The 21,206-nt window shown below is 41.1% G+C and overlaps 1 protein-coding gene across 11 annotated transcripts in view; it reads left to right on the top strand.

The window, feature by feature from the left end:
- Positions 1–21,206, top strand: part of BCAS3 (BCAS3 microtubule associated cell migration factor) — a 1,368,214-nt gene that overhangs the window by 223,787 nt on the left and 1,123,221 nt on the right. For all 11 annotated transcript variants that reach the window (XM_033921865.1, XM_033921866.1, XM_033921867.1 and 8 more), the window contains one exon: positions 5,445–5,521. In XM_033921865.1, coding sequence (XP_033777756.1) covers positions 5,445–5,521 — 77 coding nt within the window. The remainder of the gene's footprint in view (positions 1–5,444; positions 5,522–21,206) is intronic.

Genomic DNA, 21,206 nt, shown 5'->3' with positions numbered 1-21,206 from the left:
GTAAGGCTAGTCTCAGTTAGGGCACTGATCTTTGACCTAAGGGCCACCGCGTGAGCGGACTGCTGGGCACGATGGACCACTGGTGTGACCCAGCAGCGGCAAGTCTTATGTTCTTAAACCTATCAATTAAGTTAGATGCCTATATCAGCTAAGTGCACTAATGTAGGCACCTAATTTTCAGCAGATTTTATAGAATTTGGGAGTAAAGGACATGCATGTCAAGTTTATAGACTAGTGCTTAGCCCTTGTGCACGTAACTGCCAATTTATGATGCCAATCATGCACATAAGTACTACTATTTTATTGTCACCTTACTTTAGGTGTGTCTTATAGAATTGCCTTTTAAAGAAGTTTAGCACTGATTTTCAGTAGGCTCCTAAATTAGACTCCTAAATCTAGGTAAATCAGGGATGTCCAACCTTGGCCCTCGAGGGCCGCATCCCAGTTGTATTTTCACGATTTCCCCAATGAATATGCATGAGATCTATTTAAATGCACTGCATCCATTGTATGCAAATAGACCTTATGTATATTCTTTGTGGAAATCCTGAAAACCCAACTGGGAGAGGACCGAGGTTGGACACCTCTGAGTTAAATGAACAGCAGTCCTAAATTTATAAGCATAATTTCTAAGCACCTAAGTTAAGATGAATTCTCAGCTGAAAACTTGTCTCCTTTGCTTGGCTAAAAATAGGACATAGATCTAGGAGCCTAAATTTAGTAGCTCATCTTTTTTTGAATATAAGGCCCATTATATTTGAAAGGAACCTGTATGTGAGCTCCTAGTATAATGAAATATACTCTACTCTGATGCACATTTTGCTTTCTCAGGGAACTTGCTGGGTACACATGTACTATATCTATTTAAATAATTTAATTCATGCATTATTCATAAGCCAATAGCCAGTTGTGTTGAAAGGCTCTTTAAATGTAGCTATTGATCCAATGTATATTAGAATTTATAAAATTTTTTGATGACAGTAGCTTGGGAGATTAAAGTAAACATATGATAAATGTACCAGGCATTTTCTCAAAGAACAATTTGTTCTTCTTTTCCTTTTAAACCCTTTCAAAATACTAGTATTTCTTTTTATATATCTAACATAAACAGCTTTAAAGGGTCCTTTCACAATATCAAAGCATGATGTAGCCAGTAGATACTGTTCAAGTTATCCTGATTTTAAATTAAAGGAAGCTGTTGTTTGTTTGGTTTCGCAGGATTTTCTTGCCTTCTTTCTGCTTTCCATCAGTCCAACTTTGACTTTGATTCTATAAAATGTTGGTCCACAGCAGAGACTGTTTTTCTCATTTTTGACATGTTTCTGAAATGTGTTTGTATAAGACTGTAAACATGTTACTCAAGAGCATGAAATTCAATAGTAATGAGGCAAAATGGTGGTAGAAACCTCATATCTTTTATGTGGCATAATTGTTGTCTTCAAAACAAAATATGTAGAACTTTTTGTAAATGTTTGCCAAGCTAAATCATTCCATATACTTATGAATTTCATTGAAATGATGGCAGTAGCTGAAGCTAGTCTACTAAAAAAAATAAACCAAAAATATTGTTTTATTGACTGCAGTCCTAGTAGCCATATTGGTTCCGAAGAAAGCTGCAGTCTTAGTTGAGAGAACTTTTTTAAGGACCAGCAAAAAAGATATCAAAATACATGAGCTTTCGAGACCTCCCAGGTCACACTTCTGAAGATGGGATCTGTGTGGTTTCAACAGTTCATACACAACAGCATCTTTTTTGTTGGTCCTTTAAAAGACATCACAGTCTACTAAGATGCCTGTTTTCATTAAAATACTTGGTTGTGGCAAGCAAGAAGCTAGCTGGCAAACTGTGCAAATCATTAAAATCAGATTCTTTCAATACATTATTTTAGGCTTAGGATTATGAATTGTCAAGGATGTTTGGAAAGAATGTTACAGATAAAATGCAAAATTTAATTTCTCTGTGTTCATGGTAGGAGATATGGCTTTCTTGTTTCACATTTGATCTATGCCTGCTCATATTTATTTATTTAATTAATTTGATATGCCACCCTTTTTTGTTCAGAGAAAAATAGCAAGAGACACTCACACATTTATGCAGAACTCATGATCTGTTATAGCTCGAACTTCATGGGTGTTGAGTATACTTGAGCATTCCCACTAATGGAATTTGTTTCCTGTGTCATTACTTTACCCAGACCCGTGTCCCTCAATTGCCATAGGTCTGGGTAATTGAAGAGATGATGCAAGAGATATATCTAGGGTTGCTCAAGCATTCGTGAATTACATTTTCCAAAAGGGTTTTTTCTATTTGTTGTCTTTTCTCTCATCTCAAGATGCTCTTCACCTGCTTCAATTGGGCTCGTTTTACAGAAACTGCCTTTACTAAAATCTGTAATGACCCCTCCACCACCATTCTCCTATTGGTCGGTGTACCTCAGGGATCTGTCCTGGGACCACTTCTTTTTTCCATCTACACTTCTTCCTTTGGTCCTCTAATCTCGTCCCATGACTTTCAGTATCACCTCTATGCTGATGACTCATAGATCTATCTCTCTACACCTGAAATCTCTACAGACATTCAGGCCTGGGTCTCAGCCTACCTAACATCGCTACCTAGATGTCTCATTGCCATCTAAAATTAAACGTGGCCAAGAGCTCCTTATCTTTCCTCCTAAACCTGCCTCTCTTCTTCCCCTGTTCTCTATTTTTGTTGGCAACGCTCTCATCCTGCCTATCTTGTCAGCTCACAATCTTGGGGTAATCTTTGACTTATCTCTCTCCTTCTCTTCACAAATCCAGCAGACCACCAAAATTTATTGTTTATTTCTCTACAACATTGCTAAAATACAACCCTTCCTTTCTGAGCACACTGCTAAGACCCTCATCACCTCTCGCCTAGACTACTGCAATCTGCTTCTCACTGGCCTGACTTCATAGACCATCAATGTCACTAAGCCCACACAACCCTTTCCTTAAGTCACTCCATTGGTTCCCTGTCTGTTTCCGCATACAGTTCAAACTCCTCTTGCTAACCTACAAGTGTATTTACTCCACAGTTCCTCAGTATCTCTCCTCTCTCCCTATACCCCACCCTGGGAACTCTGCTCATAGGGTAAGTACTACTTTTCCCCAAAAGTAAGACCTACCCTGAAAATAAGCCCTAGCAAGATTTTCGGAGTAGGTCTTAATATAAGCCCTACTCCCGAAAATAAGCCCTAGTCACTGGCAGCAGTAGCACTTCCCCCAACCCGATCCATCTCTCCCTCCCATCCAAACCGCGAGACCAAAATAAATACCTTATACAAACCGGCAGCAATCTAAACAGGCTGCTTTGCAGCCTTCTATCACTGGGGTTCCTCTGCCACGTTGCTGATTATGTCATCAGTAAAGCGGCAGAGGACCCCTGGGCGATAGAAGGCCGCGAAGCAGCCTGTCTAGATTGCTGCCGACGCTGCCGGTTCATTATAAGGTATTTATTTTGGTCTCGCAGTTCGGATGGGAGGGAGAGAAGGGTCAGCAGGTGGGGATGAGATAGAAAGATGCTATATGGAGGGATGGAGGGATAGAAGCTGCAAGGGTTCTGCTGCACAAGGGATGGGAGGGAGGGAGGGAAGGATAGAAGTTATTAAAGGATGGGAGGGAGGGATAGAAAGATACTGCACAAGGGAATGGTTGAGAGGAGATGAAAGATTCTGTACATGTGGGGGAGAGAAAGGAAATAGGAAGAATTGGGGTGGAGGAGAGGAAGGGAGAGATGATCATTGTATATGAAAACAAATAAGACATCCCTGAAAATAAGACCTAGTGCTTTTTTGGGGCCTAAAATTGGGACAGTTAGGGAATTTCCAAGTACCTATCTTATTTATTTTTATTTATTGTATCTTTTAATGCATTCATTTTTGTAAACCGCTTAGAAACCTCACGGTTATTAGTGGTATATAAGAATTAAATTAAATTAAATATTGTACACCGCTTGGATCCTTTTTTAGTCTGTTATGCGGTATAGAAAGTTTTTAATAAACATAAACATAAGACTGTGCCTTATTTTTGGGGAAATACGCTATCTCTTATCTGTACCATTCTCCTCTACTACCAGCTTCAGACTCTGAACCTTCTACATTGCTACACCGTATGCCTGACTTGGTATGTCGAGCTCTGTCTCTGGCAGTGTTCAAATCCAGACTCAAAACCCACTTCTTTGAAGCTGCTTTCAATTCCAGCCTCTAACCCACCAGCTAAGCAGCCATACCTGTCTTATCAGTCACTCAGTAATTCCCCCACCTGAACACTATATATAGATGCATCTTTTTGTCCAGTTTGTCTGTCTTAACTAGATTGTAAGCTCTTTTGAGCAGGGACTTTCCTTTCCATGTTTTAGTGTATAGCGCGGCATATGCCTGGTAGCACTAAAGAAATGATAAGTAGTAGTCTTTTCAAAAACACTTTTAAAATTGGAATTATTATTTTATGGTACAATATATTTCTAGCTTTGCATCTGAAAAAGAAACCCAGGTGAATCTGAGACACTTGTGGATGTTCTTATGTTGTTCAATAAAATATCAGTACAGTAGACTCTCAGTTAACCGGCACCCATGGGGATTGATAGACGCTGGATAAATGTAGTTTCTGTTTGCTTGAGAGTTAATATTAAAAATAGGCCTAACTAACACTACACTTACTTGCTCCACTTCATCACTTCATTATGCTTCTATTCCTTTCTCTCCTCTCTTCTACCTTCCAAAGTATTTAGATCAATGCTGTCTTGTTAAAATGTTTATTTTATTTTTATTTTTCCTCTAACTCTACTTTTCACTTCTCTATTACCCTCCAGGTACTTTAGTTAGATTGTGAGCCTTCGGGACAGTAAGGGAATTTTTCAAGTACCTTTCTTATTTCTAATCTTAATGTATATTTTCTGTAAACCGCTTAGAACCTAACGGATGTAGCGGTATATAAGAAATAAATTACATTACATTACATTACTATACCTCATACTATGCCATTCCATAAACTGCTCCAGGCAAACTACCGGATATGTGGTAGGCAAAGCGTGGGTGTGCCCGGGTGTGGCGTGCTTAGTTTATATTTTAATTTTCACTAGAAAAGTTATTTTTATTTGAAGTATAACAGTATTTCTTTGATTTTTTTTTTTCTGGTTGCTTGAGAGTTCTGGTTGCTTCAGTTCCAGTTAACAAAGAGTCTACTGCACAAGCAAAAGATCAATAACTTTCTGTGTAAATTTGCATTTAATTTTCTAAGCATCATGGTCTATTTGTGTGTTCTATAAGAATTACAGAAAGATTGTCATTACTTCCACATCAGATAGCTGCTCTACAATTTCAGGCCTGCTCTTAAGTTTATTCTTTCAGAAAGCTTTGAGACCATTTGCATATGTGGAATACAGAGAAATTTCTTATATGAATTATTTGTATATTTTATTTCAGGATACTACTTGTTGTTTTACAAGAGAAAATTGCTGCTTTTGACAGCTGCACATTCACAAAAAAGTTCTTTGTTACAAGTGAGTAATCAATAAGCTGGTTTTTTAGATGTTTTGCATATTTTAATATTGTAAATGCTTTTTGAATCCAAGCAATAGATTTTGAGTTCTTAACAAAATCAGTGTACTAAATCAACAGAATTACTGGGATTATTAATGCCCCTAAATGTACTGGATGTTTGTGAGGCAGGCAGAGCTAATCCTTTAAAGTGAGATGAACAATAATTTTCAGATGGGTAATGCAGCTATGTTTTGCTCACTGCTGGTCTGCTTTTCATTATTGACTTTTCCGCCTCTTCAGCTTTTCCTTTTTTATAATTTTTGTGAAACCAGTTGCCAGTATTCCCAAATCCATATTTAGTCTTCTGTATTCTTACTGCCTATACCTAACTAGATCATAGACTTAAAAACACTGTTAGAATATTTGTCTTTTATCCACATAAAGAAAAACATCCCCAGACTAAATTTTAGGTCTTTGTCAATAAGCTTATATTGTCAAATATGGATTGTATACGGGAAGAACAATTATAAAAGTTAATTTAATGGGTAGAAATGTGCTTTACTTGTGGAAATTGGATTTGATTATTATCCATTCTCAATGCAAGCAGAATTACCCATTTTATTTTACAACGCAGCTATTTCTGCCCATATTGTTAAGAGGCGTTTTAAGGGTGGAGTGAGGTCAGATGACGGAATAGTGTATGTACTTCTGTATAATCTTAACCATAAATATATGAGATGGTACTGAAAAGTATTTATTCACAGAGCAGCAGAGTAACTATTCAGCCCTTTCAGACAGGGCTGCTGAAAATGCAGACTGCCTCAGGCACCAAGGATTGCTCCAGGTCAGACTGAGATTGTTTTGCCTAACTCTGTGGATCAGCATAGCTATGCACATGCAAAGGCTATCCTAACTTAAACCACATAGCTATATAGATAGTAACTAAATATATTTACTATTTATAGAGCCAGCAGTGGTCACTGCTGTCAACATATATTCAGCACTGCTTGCAATCTGGGTAGAGGTAGTTGAATAAATATTAACATTTAAACACTGTAGCTGTAATTAAAAAAAAAAAAAAAGATTGCTGATTGTGGTATTTGAATATTGACCCAACTGTTTCCAACAGAAAATCTGTCACAAGTTTGGTGCGGCGGTGGCAGCTAAGAAAGCAAATAGAATGTTAAGGATTATCAGGAAAGGAATGGAAAACAAAGATGAAAATGTTATAATGCCCTTGTATCACTCTATGGTACGGCTGCACCTCAAATACTGTGTGCAATTCTGGTCGCTGTATCTAAAAATAGATATAGCGGAATTAGAAAAGGTACAGAGAAAGGCAACAGAAATGATAAAAGGAACGGGACGACTTCCCTATGAGAAAATTCTAAAACTCTTCAGCTTGGAGCTCAGAGGGTGATATCATAGAGGTCTATAAAATACTAAGTGGAGTGGTAAGGGTAGATGGGAATCGTTTGCTCACTCTTTCCAAAAATACTAGGACTAGGGATCATGCGATGAAGCTGCTGAGTAGTAGATTTAAAACAAACCAGAGAAAATATTTCTTAACTCAATGTGTAACTAAACTCTGGAATTATTTGCTGGAGAATGTGATGAAATCAGATAGCTTAACAGGGTTTAATAAAGGTTTGTATAATTTCCTAAAAGAGAAGTCCACAGGCCATTATTGAGATGGCTTGGGGAAATCCACTGCTTATTCCTAGGATAAGCGGCATAGAATCTGTTTTGCTACTTGGGATCTGGATAGGTGCTTGGGGCCTGGGTTGTCCACTGTTGGGAACAGGATACTAGTATCAGTGGACAACCCAGGCCCCAAGCACCTATCCAGATCCCAAGTAGCAAAACAGATTCTATGCCGCTTATCCTAGGAATAAGCAGTGGATTTCCCCAAGCCATCTCAATAATGGCCTGTGGACTTCTCTTTTAGGAAATTATACAAACCTTTATTAAACCCTGTTAAGCTATCTGATTTCATCACATTCTCCAGCAAATAATTCCAGAGTTTAGTTACACATTGAGTTAAGAAATATTTTCTCTGGTTTGTTTTAAATCTACTACTCAGTAGCTTCATCGCATGATCCCTAGTCCTAGTATTTTTGGAAAGAGTGAGCAAACGATTCCCATCTACCCTTACCACTCCACTTAGTATTTTATAGACCTCTATGATATCACCCTCTGAGCTCCAAGCTGAAGAGTTTTAGAATTTTCTCATAGGGAAGTCGTCCCGTTCCTTTTATCATTTCTGTTGCCTTTCTCTGTACCTTTTCTAATTCCGCTATATCTATTTTTAGATACAGCGACCAGAATTGCACACAGTATTTGAGGTGCAGCCGTACCATAGAGTGATACAAGGGCATTATAACATTTTCATCTTTGTTTTCCATTCCTTTCCTGATAATCCTTAACATTCTATTTGCTTTCTTAGCCGCCACCGCCGCACCAAACTTGTGACAGATTTTCTGTTGGAAACAGTTGGGTCAATATTCAAATACCACAATCAGCAATCTTTTTTTTTTTTTTTTTTTTAATTACAGCTACAGTGTTTAAATGTTAATATTTATTCAACTACCTCTACCCAGATTGCAAGCAGTGCTGAATATATGTTGACAGCAGTGACCACTGCTGGCTCTATAAATAGTAAATATATTTAGTTACTATCTATATAGCTATGTGGTTTAAGTTAGGATAGCCTTTGCATGTGCATACCCATTAAATTAACTTTTATAATTGTTCTTCCCGTATACAATCCATATTTAACAATATAAGCTTATTGACAAAGACCTAAAATTTAGTCTGGGGATGTTTTTCTTTATGTGGATAAAAGACAAATATTCTAACAGTGTTTTTAAGTCTATGTATGTCTTTTAAGTCTGTCCAAATATGGCAATTCTTATGGTATGAGTAATTTTTTGGGGGGTATATGAACTTGTGCTTTCATTTTGTGGTACATCCCCTGCATATTTTGATTATCAAAGCCAATTTACATAGTGGTGCTTGATCTATATTTATTTATTTATTTAAAATATTTATAGCCCACAGTTCTGAATGGGGGTATAAATCATTAATACATATACAATAAAACAACACACAAGACAAAACATTAAAAAAACCATCCAAAAATTACATATTGCTTTGGATAACTAATTCTCAAATAGATCATGTAGTCATTAATCACATACAACAGTACTATAATAAAACTATAGGAATATATCTAATGCTTAAATGTAATAAACTTGAATGAATAATAATGTTTTTAACTGCTTATGAAAATGTAACAGATCTACCGAAGCATATAAATCCAAAGGCAGTTCATTCCACCTCCTTCAATCTAATATAGTTGATTAAGGACTGGACACACTAAGAGAAAAATTTTGGTAGCCACCATTTCAGCAGATCCTTTAGATAATTTTCACAAGAATAAGTTCTTGTGCAATAAACTCTGGGATCTTCACAAGTGGGTTTGTGTATCCTCTCTAGCTATGAGCTGCAGGTACTCTAAAACAAACCTTTAGCCCCCTTTCTAGGTATATACATCCTGTCACGTGCCTTAGATTTCCAGTCTGTTCCTGCAGCTCTGACTGCTGGTTTATCTTTTCTACTTGTGCTTCATTTTACATTTATAGTTCTTTTATTTTGTCTTTATGTTGCCCTTGTGCTTTGGATTCGCCCTTCGGGTAAATTCTTTGGCGAGAGATCGCAGACTTTGGTATTTACATTGTCTGCTTCTGGGGGGCACTGTTAGTAGACTTGCAGTAAACCCCTCAGACAGCCTGCAGGTCAGATCGGGTCTCCAGGATCGGGAGCCACCTCACCCTGGGTTCGACCACAACAGGGTAGATCAGAACCGTGTCTTCCCTAATTTTCTTGTGAGGTCCGGAGAGTCCCTGTCTGGGAAGGTGAGGCAGTCAGAAGATCTGAAATCCAGTTTTTATCAGGTATGATCTGTGTTAGCTGGCTGCCATTGATTTATATTGCAGCACATGTCTCTGTATGTGTTTGTGTACTCACCAGTTTGGCAATTGGGGGGGGGGGGATCCTGAAAAGGGTTTTTTGGGAGGTTTCCCTGCATGCCCTAGTCCCCCCCCAACCTGTAAAAACTAAAAATCGCTATTTTTCTGGGTTTCCTGTGATTTTCCTGGGCCGTTTTAAAGCAATTAATCGGCACCTGTGGCGGCCATCTTGGATTTTCTTTAAAACTTTTAAAAGTATATTTTTTGCCCTTAGAAGCTTCATTTTTGCTCCAAACTTCATAGATGGCCACCTCAGGGCAGGATGGTATGTATTCATGCCTCAATTATGGTGGATAGCTAGCAGTTTTGCGGCTGCAATTCATGTGCACCGTGGCATGTGTGGGGGTGAGATGTGCACAGTTTCTGTGTTTTCCTCCTTCAGAAAGTCCCCCTTTGCCTCCACTTCTACAGGAGACACTATTGGCGCATCCGGTCCCCCTTAAATGGGTCTGAACTGCGCGACATAGAACCACGAGTGCAGCTTTGGAGGAGAATTTCTCATTCTTTGGCTAGAGCACCAGTACTGCAGCACAACTTTCACTGCCGGTGCCTATTTCCCGCCTGCAAGTGTCGGATAATGTGTCAGGCTTTTCTGGTTCAAAGAGGCTGTGCTTGCTTCTTCCACATTGAATCCACTGCTTCAGATGGGATCTTCCCTCCCTCTGGAAACCAGCATGCCTTTAGGTTTTACTTTTGGTGACACCAGAGAGCAGACTGGTGATTCCGCCATCGCTTCTGCCACGGTCTCTGTCTCTTTGCTGTCGCAGGCTTTTCTACAGCATCCACCAGTGTGGCTTTTCTGGCAGATCTTCAGGCTCCTACTGATGGTGGGTCCCAGGTACTTGGGGTTGTCCCAGCTATGCGTAGGTTTTTCCAGTCTGTCCAGTGACCTGCCCTCCTTTCTGAGTTCGCAGAGTCCTGAACCTGATTTCGGACCTACGGCTGCTAGTAGAATGTTCCTTCTTCAGTTATCGGCGCCCGCTGCCCGCTTCATTTCTGGACTGGGATAGGATGCCTTTAGTGGCTTGGGAGTCCCAGGAGGGTCCCCTTAATTGTGCCGGGGTCTTAGCGTGCTTGCATCCCATGGACCTGGAATTTTCCAAGCGTATAGCTTTGCCGATGGTGGTTTAGGCTGTGGCACAAGTCACTAAATGCACTTCTTGCCCTCTGTTGGAGGGGTTGACCTGACAGAGGTTCAGGACAGGCGGGTGGATTTTATCCTCAAATGCCTTTTAGATTCCGCAGCGGCAGGAGTATGAGATTCAGCGGCCTCCTTTGTTGCCAGAGCGTGGCGCTCCAAGCTCTGCCAGGATCCCGAGGGGGTTGTCCTTCGGGACTTTGATTTCTAGTCTCTATGGTGACTTGTTTGGTGGATAGCCTGCTTGTCATGGTGAAGGTGTTTGCTAAACTTGGAGCTTCTTCAGTCTCGGCCGGCAAATGAGGTGGATTCGCCAATAGTCTGGGGTTTCTTCTTCTACAACTGTGCTGAGCTGGTTTCCTTTCAGAGGTTTGCTCTTGTTTGGCCATCAGTCACCTGGAACTTCAAGCAATCTGGCTGGCCATATTGCAGCTTCAATTCTGTTTCCATTGGAAGGCAGTTCTGGTGTTCGACGATGCAACAGAGGTAGCTTTTGTCTTCCGTCTGGGGGCGCGATGAGTCTCCTGAATCTGGGGGCTCGGTTGCTCTTTTCATGGGGTCAAAAGCATCTGGTGACTTTGCAGCCTACGTGGCCAGCCTACGTGACTTTCTCAGTTGTCAGATTCTGGACCCGGGAGATGGGTCCTTATCTAGGATGGCGTTCGAGGCCATCGTTCGGCAGTGGGGCCGTCTGGCCTTCCATCTGTTGGTGTCCACCTGGAACCAGAAGGTGGCAAGTTTCTTCAGCCGACACAGAGAAGTCAGCAGTGAGGAGCTGGACACTCTGGGGGAACGTCTGTATATGTTTTCCTCCGTGGCCCATGATAGGGTACATTCGGCGTTGAGTGCCTGCTCAAGTAGACCTGGTGATCCTGGTGGCCCCAAGCTGGCCCCGTGGAACGTGGTACGCAGTTCTGATGCAGTTGTGCAGGGACCAGGGAGCTGCAGCATCCATGTCTTCGGAGGTTGCTTATGCAGGTCCCCATAGCGTTCCAAGTTTCGGACTGCTTTGGTATTATGGCTTGGCTCTTGAGCGTGCGGCTTTGACAGCTCGGAGTTATTCTCCAGCGGTCATCATTGCGCTGCTTCAATGAGCAGAACTCTACTGTGTCTGCCTATGCCAAGGTCTGGAGATGTTGCCAGGTTTGGTGTGTGAGGGCTTGAATGGATCCCTCGGCCCCTCCGTGGCTCATGTCGTTGACTTCCTTCAGGCTGGGCTCAAGGAGGATCTGGCAGTGTCTTTGCTCCGTGTCTAGTTGTGGGACTTTTGTGTTTGGGTCCTGCTGCTCTCAGGGGTTCTCTGGCATTTCTTCTGGACGTTGTCCGCTTTTTGTGGGGGGCCAGGAGGCTGCGGCCTCCTTTAAGGATGTGGAATTTGACTTTGATTCTGCTTTCGCTAGCTAGTCCGCCCTACAAACCCCTGGATCAGATCTCCCTGAAAGATCTTTCCATCAAGACCGTGTTTCTTGTAGTGGTCCCAGCCACCCATACAGTGTTGGCGTTTCAGGCTTTTTAGGGCCGTGTTCCTTTCGCCACATCTCAGATTCTGCAGTTTTCTGCCAGTCAGATATTGTCCTTTCTCCCGAAGGTGGTTTCCCTGTTCCTTGTCAATCAAAAAGTTTGGTTTCCCGCCTTTGATCTGTTGGGCTCTATGTTCCAGGCCGGGTGTTGCGGTCTCTGGATGTTCGGCATCTCCTTCTGAGATACTTAACGGCCTCTAATGATTTCCGTCTTTCGGACCGTCTGTTTGTCCTGGTGGGTCCGGCTCACAGGGGCCAGTCTGCTTACAGGACTTCCATCTCTAAATGAATGCATGCGGCCATTTCCGCTGCTTGTGTGCCAGTCTGGGAAAGTCACTCAGTCCTCTATAGCCCCAGGTACGTTAGATAGATTGTGAGCCCGCCGGGACAGATAGAGAAAATGCTTGAGTAGGATTGGCTTGGTCTTGGGTCCAATCCTATTCAACATATTCATAAGTGATATGACCCAAGGGCTCAGAGGAAAAATATCATTGTTCGCCGACAACGCCAAACTGTGCAACATAGTAGGTAAAAGCACTATGCCTGACAGTATGACGCAGGACCTACTACTATTAGAACAATGGTCATCGACTTGGCAGCTCAACTTCAATGCTAAAAAATGCAAAGTGATGCACCTGGGTAAAAGAAATCTGTGCAGGACTTACACGTTAAATGGTGAGACCACAGAAGAACAGGATTTAGAAGTAATCATTAGTGATGACATGAAAACTGCCAATCAAGTGGAAAAGGCTTCCTCCAAGGCAAGGCAAATGATGGGTTGTATCCGTAGAGGTTTTATCAGCAGGATGCCAGAGGTCATAATGCCACTGTACAGGTCCATGGTGAGACCTCATTTGGAATATTGTGTTCAATTCTGGAGACCACATTACCGGAAAGATGTGCTGAGAATTGAGTCAGTTCAGCGGATGGCCACCAGGATGGTCTTGGGGCTCAAGGATCTTCCGTATGAAGTAAGGCTGAATAAATTGCAGCTGTACTCACTTGAAGAACGAAGAGAGAGAGGGGACATGATTGAGACATTTAAATATATCACGGGTCGTATCGAGGTGGAAGAGGATATCTTCCGTCTTATGGGACCTTCGTCCACCAGAGTGCATCCGCTGAAAATCAGGGGAGGGAAATTTCATGGTGACTCCAGAAAGTATTTCTTCACTGAGAGGGTGGTCGATCATTGGAATGAACTCCCACGGCAGATGATTGAGGCCAACAGCGTGGCAGATTTCAAAAATAAATGGGATATTCATGTGGGATCTCTAATGAGGTAAGGGCACAGGGTGGTGAGCAAAATCAAGGAGAAGGGTCACTAGAGTGGGCAGACTTGATGGGCTTTGGCCCTTTTCTGCCGTCATTTTTCTATGTTTCTATGAGTACCTGATTGTAAAAACCGCTTAGATAACCTTGATAAGCGGTATATCAAATCCTAATAAACTTGAACTTGAACTTGAGGAGGCCTCCCCTTAGGGTGAGGGCTCTCTCTACCAGAGGAATGGCTTTCTCTTGGGCCAAGTCTTCCGCTGTTTTTCCTGACGATTTGCAGAGCGGCAACTTGGGCTTTGATTCCTGCCTTTGCCAAGTTTTACTGACTTGATGTGGCGGCTAAGCAAGATGCTGTTTTGGGGGCTTCAGTCCTGGCGGCGGGCTCATGGCCCCCCCCCCCCCCCCAATGTGTTGGGACTGCTTTGATGCATCCCGCTGGTGAAAATTCCAGAGTTTATTGTACAAAAATGAAAGTTTAGGTTACTTAACCTCTGCTAATCTTCTTTCTTGTAAATAGACTGGAATCTTCACACCCGTCCATCTCTTCTGTCTGATTTGAAGACCGCCTGACAGTACCTGGTAAGTGGATGTCTGTCTTGACCAGGCTCCCTGAGATTCCCTTCTGGTCCCTTCTCTATAGGGTTGGGGGGTTAGGGGGATCCCAAGATGGTAACCCCGTCTGTGCCCTCAGACTGTTTCTTTTTGAGTGTTATACTGTTCTTTGACATTGTTCCAATTTAAAGTTATGCAATGTTTGGCTGTTGGCCACTAATTTTTCTGTTCTGTTTCTCCTGAGCAGAATTGACCTGTAGCGGGGGAGTCCCCGCACCCCTTTCTTTCCGTTCTGGTGTTTCCTGTTTTTTTAAAGTCTCCCTGGCTTGTGTGCAGACTGGAAATCCAAGGCATGTGACAGGATGTATATACCTAGGGAGGGGCTAAAGGTTTGTTTTGGAGTACCTGCAGCTCAGAGCTAGAGAGGATACACAAACCCGCTGGTGAAGATGCCAGAATCTATTTACAAGAAAGAAGATTAGCAGAGGTAAGCAACCTAATCTTTTGTTTCTAAAAATTGCATGTAACATCCATGGTTATTAAGATGCACTTCCTGTATATACTGGAAACATAATGAGAGCAAAAGAATATACACATACATGAAAATCAGTGTGTGCTTGTAGTTTTCCTCCCCATCTCTTCCCCACCAGGAGCAACTGTTTTTAATCCATCTTAAAAACGTGTGTGCACTGCGGAAGCAGTGTGCACTCTGGAAGTTGTCCTCCTAATGTTTTCTTCCATTTTGTTATCCTGCTCAGGACATATAGTCCTAAGAAAGATGTTTTTAAAGAGACACATTCAAATGTTGTTTTCTTTTGAAATCTCTTATTCTTTTTTGTATATTTGACACCCTTCCCTTGTTGGCTGGCTGGCTGAGTGATGTAATGCCTGTTTTTTGATCCAGAGCTGAAGTCTGTAATTCTGAACCGTTTAGCACTTCTCTTGTCCCAGTTGAGGTCATTCTGGAAGTGGTGTTCATTCTAATATTAGGGATCTGCCTGTGATTGTGCCCTAAAGTGGTCACTGTTGGGGACAGGTTACAGGGTTTGATGGACTTTGGTCTGACTCAGCATGGTTGATTTTATGTTCTTATCCTCTGAGTAGAAAGAGCTAGCAGAGACATGAGAGCACTGAACTGCATGAGCTGCAACTGATCCAAAGTTCTGGCCCTTGCTATCTTCTTAAAAATGTTAAAAGTATTGCATGCTTCTGCTACATTGGTTTTTAAAACCTGTCCTGGGGGACCCCCAGCCAGTCGGATTTTCGAGATATCCTTAATGAATATGCATGGGAGAAATTTGCATGCCCAGATTCCCCATTGCCCTAGGTACATTACATAGATTGTGAGCCTACTGGGACAGACAGGGAAAAATGCTTGAGTACCTGGATAAATTCATGTAAACCATTCTAAGCTCCCCTGGGAGAACAGTATAGAAAACTAAATGAATGAATACTACCAATTGGAATTAGAAAAGTTTCAAAAAAAGTGACCAGAATGATAAAGGGAACGGAACGCCTTTCATATGAGGAAAGGCTAAAGAGTTCGGGAATCTTCAGCTTAGAAAAGAGATGGTTAGGGGAGGGGATATGATTGAGGTGTACAAAATCCTGAGTAGTGTAGAATGGGTAAGAATGAACTGATTATTCTTTTCCAAAAGTACAAAAACCAAGGGACATGCAATGAAATTACATGGGAATACTTTTAAAACAAATAGGAGGAAATATTTTTTTACTCGAAGAATGTTTAAGCTCTGGAACGCATTACAGGAGGAGGTGGTTACAGTGATTAGCGTAGCTAGGTTTAAGAAAGTTTGGACAATTTCCTGGAGGAAAAGCCCATAGTCTGCTATTGAGACAGACATGAGAGAAGCCACTGCTTGCCCTGGATCAGTAGCATGGAATGTTTCTGCCAGGCACTACTACAACTTATCATTTATACAGCACTGAAAGGCATACTCAGCGCTGTACATTTTGACATTTATAGACGGTCCCTGCTTAGAAGAGCTTACAATCTAAGTTGGACAGACAGACAGACATGACATATAGGGTTGGGGATGCAGAACCCAAGGTGAGAGGAGTTAGGAGTTGGAAGCACTCTCAAAGAGGTGTACTGTATTGTGACCTGGATTAGTCACTGTTGGAAACTGGAGACTGGGCTAGATGGCCCATTGGTCTGACCCAGTATAACTGTTCTTCTGTTCTTAGACTATGACACCAGGAAGAAATGCACTTGGTTCACGTACACGTATGCATCATCTTGTTGGCACGGTCCAATTTTTATAAAATCCCTTTCAGTGTGTAAAATTATTCTCATAAATTTTGGCTGTAAGACAATGTTTGTATATAGATATCAGTTTAATATTAAAAAATATTTATTATGTAGATATCAGCTTAACATAAAAAATACTGATGCTGATTGTATAAGTGTTTCTGAATATTTTTTTTTTTAAGTTCAAAAAGTTTTATTTATTTTCAAGCATAAAGTAAACAACATATATTGGTCATGTCACAACATATTGACCTCTGTTGTCTCCTTCACATAACAGAAGAGAGTGAAAATTACCCCTGTTTATACATTTTGAGGAAAAATATGTATAATGCCAAGTGTGGCCTGTTGAAAGTTTTGGCTTTAAAAATGAACTCGTTTAGCCTTTTACCAAGTCATGTAGCAATATGAAAGTTACCAATAGGTGTCAGTTTCTCCCTGTAATATAGACATGACAAAATCCAAATGCTTTACTGACTCTTAGCAAGCCACAGAAGTTAGAATACCAGCAGCTGTTGGTGTGTATTGAGTGAAAACAGAAGGTGTGTTGAACCTGTTAGAATAATTATATTAGTACATCTTTGGAAGACATCTTTGTAGAACTACTACAAATGCCATCAATTTTAATCATATCACAGTGATTGCATTGCACTTTATGTAGGTTGAATATGGTGCATGATATCATGCCTTTTCATTTACTTATGTTGCCTGCTGTGCTCTGAGACTTACCCTTCACACTCCTCTATAACTACATTACCTACACAGTTTTCATGTTTCAAGTTGCCTGTTCTACATAGGATTATATATAGAAGTGCCCTCTTGACCTTTAAAACTATGCAAACTAATGCCCTGGCATTATAGATAGACTACTGACCCCCTACGACCCTCCCAGAACCTTAAGATCATCCTCACAGCATTCCCTTAATGTCCCATCCTTAAAGATAATTAGTACTCGTCGTACCTTCATATTTTCAGTCACCGCCCCTTTAATTTGGAGTTCTCTCCCTCTATACCTTAGAGCCAAACGAAACTTGCAGAAATTCAAAAGCAGCCTAAAGTGCTTGCTTTTTAAAAATGCCTATAACTGATATTTATACACGTATCTACTCCAGCAAGTTTTAACTTTTTCCCTTTTCCTACTGTATTTTCCTTTTATGTATTCTTTCTATAAAATTGTAGTTCTTTCCTCTTTTCCCATTGTTTTCAAGTCATAAGTATGTTTGTTTAGTTCGTGTATGTCTAATAATCAGTTCATGTATATCTAATAATTTAAAAATGTTCATCTCCCAGCTATTTTTAAATACTTTGTACTTTTGGATAAGCATTTAATCAAAACTTAAACTATGAAATTATGAAACTATTATTAAAATTTGATTTGATCGCTTATCACATATTTCTAAGCGAAGTACAGATAAATTTTTAATAAAAACAAAAAGAGTTATATAACTTAAAAATTATTCTCACTTAACTATTTTAGACAATACGAGTATGTATACTAGCTGGTACATAGGAGCAGCGGAGGTAGGACTACAATTTGTTTATAGAAAAGAGAAAGCCTCCCCTTGGCTTCAGTTCCTTTGCATATTGCCTGAATCTTTCTATCTCACAGGCCACGATGTATACATATGTATGTACCCAAAAATGGTGGAAGTGAATAATAGATAATAGATAACAATAAATAGAAATACTCTACTTGTTTAATATAGGAGCACTATCCACAACGGAAGAAAAAGTCTCAGGTATTATCACTGCAGAGCAAGAAATGCTCAAACCTCCTCCACCCACATCATCGGCAAAAAACTTCCGAAGGGAATGTGCAAAAACCACTACTCTATTTTTGCAGGACTAAGTTCTTTAGCTGCCTTTTCTAATTGTGAAGAGTGGTGTTGAGGAAATAAAGCATGATTAGCTGAATGAGTTGGGTTGAAAGGGCCAGTAGGAGAGTTTCATGATTTCTGGCATTTTGTAGAGAACATTAATACCAGTGACTCAGCTGAGGCCTTGAGAAATTGAAATTTGTTGGTTGATAATAGGGGTGTGGATGGGGCTTTGTAGTTTTTTGGGAGAGGGAGGAGGATGTGTTGATAAATTTGTATGGTGTATGAATAGTTCACATTTATGGAGTGTATGCACTCAGTAATTGGAGGATAAATGATTTAAGAGTTGGCTGATGAATGGAATTCATTCACTGAGAGTAAAGGGAATCAGCAGGGGGAAAGGTGGACCTGATGCCAGCCCCAGGAGGGATGGAATTCTGCAAGATGGGATAGAATAAAGGTGGAGAAGGAGGAGGGAGGAATGTTACTTTCTTACTCGTGGTTGAGCTGTGGAAGTGGGTATAGAAAATGTAAATTAGGAAAATTGAGATGGTCTTTATTGATTAGTGCTGCCCAATTCGCCGTTCAAATCAATTCACCAATTTACTTCAGTGAATCGATTTGTTGTCCGAAAAAATCAGACTCACTGATTAAGTGACCCCCCTCCCCCCCTCCAGTGAAACCTAACAAACCTTCAGACTCCTAAACCTACAGCAGCAGTGGTCGGTCAGCAGAGGCAGCGCTCTGAACGTGCTGCTTGTGGCCTGCCCTGCCAGGGCCTTCCCTCTGCCACAGCTGGGCAGGCCGTAATCAGCCTGTTCACAGCGCTGCCTCTTCAAGTCCAGCCAACGCCACTGCTACTGCTTTGGGAGGCTTGAAAGTATGTCAGGTCTCACAGTGAGAGGGGACAAGGGGATGGGAGGGAGGAAGGAAGGGAAAGCAGCTGCACAGGAGTGTGGGTGGGAGGGGAGGAAATATGCTGCACATGGGGGGGAGAGGGGAAGAATTGTTGGGGTGGAGGGGAAGAAGGGAGAGATGCAACAAAGAGGTAGAAAGGGGTGAGAGAGAGAGAAATCCTGCATATGGTGGAGGGGAGGGAGACATGCATGAAAAAGAGAGAGGGAGAAATGTTGGATATAGGGTGGAGGGCATGGAGAGATGGTGCATGGGGAGGGAGAAAGAAATGTTACACGTGATAATGGAAGGGAGGAAGAGAAAAATGCTGCATGGAGAGGCATAGAGAATTTTGACTCAGGTCACAAGGCAGGGAGAGAGAGAGAAAGGGAGAGATGGTAAACAGTGGGAAATAAACTAATATTGGATATGGCAGTGGAAGGTAGAAAAAAATAATTTTATTTTCTATTTTGTGATTACAATATGTCAGATTTGAAATGTGTATCCTGTCAGAGCTGGTATTACTACTACTACTACTACTATTAATTATTTCTATAGCGCTACCAGATGTACGCAGCGCTGTACAGAGTCACAAAGAGTAAGAAAACAGTCCCTGCTCGAAAGAGCTTACAATCTAAACAGGCAAGACAGACAAACAAGATGTCATGGATACAGTTAAGGGGAATGGTTAATCAGCTGGCTGGGTTGGAGGGCAGAGGAGTAGGGCTAAGGATTGCAAGCTATATCAAAAACATGGGGTTTCAGTCTACTTTTAAACAAGGGAAGGGGCTTGAGCGAGGACCTAACAGAGAGAGGAAAATATATTTTTTTAAAAATTTTGTTTACACTGCAGCGCTGGCGTGGGGTTGGAGAGGGCAAAGGCGGGTGGGATGGGTGAAAAAGCTACAAAATAAACCCTCCAGGAAGTTAAAAAAACAAAAACAAAAAAATGCCCAATTGGGCAGGAAAATTGAATCGAATTGAAAACATTTTGCCTGAATTGGGCAGCACTAGTATGAATGTGTGAGATGTGAGTTACTATATCAGTAGGATGGGGGAGTTGAAGATGTAGATAGATCAGTGTTTATAAGGTCTTACAACTGCTTAAGAGCAAGCAGTTGGGAGTTCAACTGCGACTGAGAGTGAATTGGATTGAAGATTGAAGACTACTATGCAATATATAGAAAGAGGGGTAAAAGAAAAGATAGCAATTTTAGTTTCTTAATCTGTGGGCTTTATGAAGAAAGTAGATGGAGAAGTAAGCTATATTATGCTGAAGGGAGCTACCAAATCTTGTCCAGTGGCTCTAGTAAATGTGTATAGTCCTAAAGAAAATGCATGATCTTTTTACCAAGGTTTGCTTCAGTTATTTGGAGCATAGGCTGCAGACTCTTATTAATAGATGGAGATTTTAACTTAGGGCTCCTTTTACTAAGGTGCGCTATCGTTTTTAGCGCACGCAGGATATAACCGCGTGCTACACCGCATGCTACGCGGCTAGAACTCAATGCTGGCGTTAGCATCTAGCGCGCGCTATTCCGCGCGTTAATGCCCTCACGCAGCTTCGCAAAAGGAGCCCTTAGTGCCTGCCCACAACATGGACAGGATTGGAGCAGCTCTGCTTGAGAGAAGTGCTTGACTAGGTATGTATGATAAGAATCATGTCAAAGGTAGGCCTTACAGATGTAGCATGTATTGTTGCTAGTACTTGGATTTCTGCCAGGTACTTGTGACCTGGATTAGCCACTGTGGAAACAGGATATTGGGCTAGATGGATCATTGGTCTGACCCAGTATGGCTATTCTTATGTTATATGTGGGATTTGAAGGAATGGTAGAACAGGATTATACTCTCTTTTCAGCAGCACATTAATTATTCTTATTGAATAACTTGCTATACCACCTGTACCAAGCCCATGGATCTAAGTGATTTACAGACTAAAATTTTTCAAACAAAGAAAGGAACTCTAATTGTATTCTAGATTTGAAATAGGTTGGCTATGGACAGACTAGCAGTAGAAGATAACAGCAATGCAATATAGGCCCAATTACTGTACCAAATCATGCACCAGTATTTCTGTGCCTTAGAGTGGAGTCGGATGAGGGCAGCAACCTGAGATTATTCCTTAATGAGACTATACTTAAGGAGGACAAAGTGCGGCTAAATATTATGAAGATGTGGAAAAAGTACTTGGAATTTAATGATTTCC

This window comes from Geotrypetes seraphini, chromosome 15 (assembly GCF_902459505.1).
Source record: "Geotrypetes seraphini chromosome 15, aGeoSer1.1, whole genome shotgun sequence".
Classification (NCBI taxonomy): Eukaryota; Metazoa; Chordata; class Amphibia; order Gymnophiona; family Dermophiidae; genus Geotrypetes; species Geotrypetes seraphini.
Note: the sequence above shows the minus strand (reverse complement) of the source record. Positions and strands in the feature narration are given on the sequence as shown.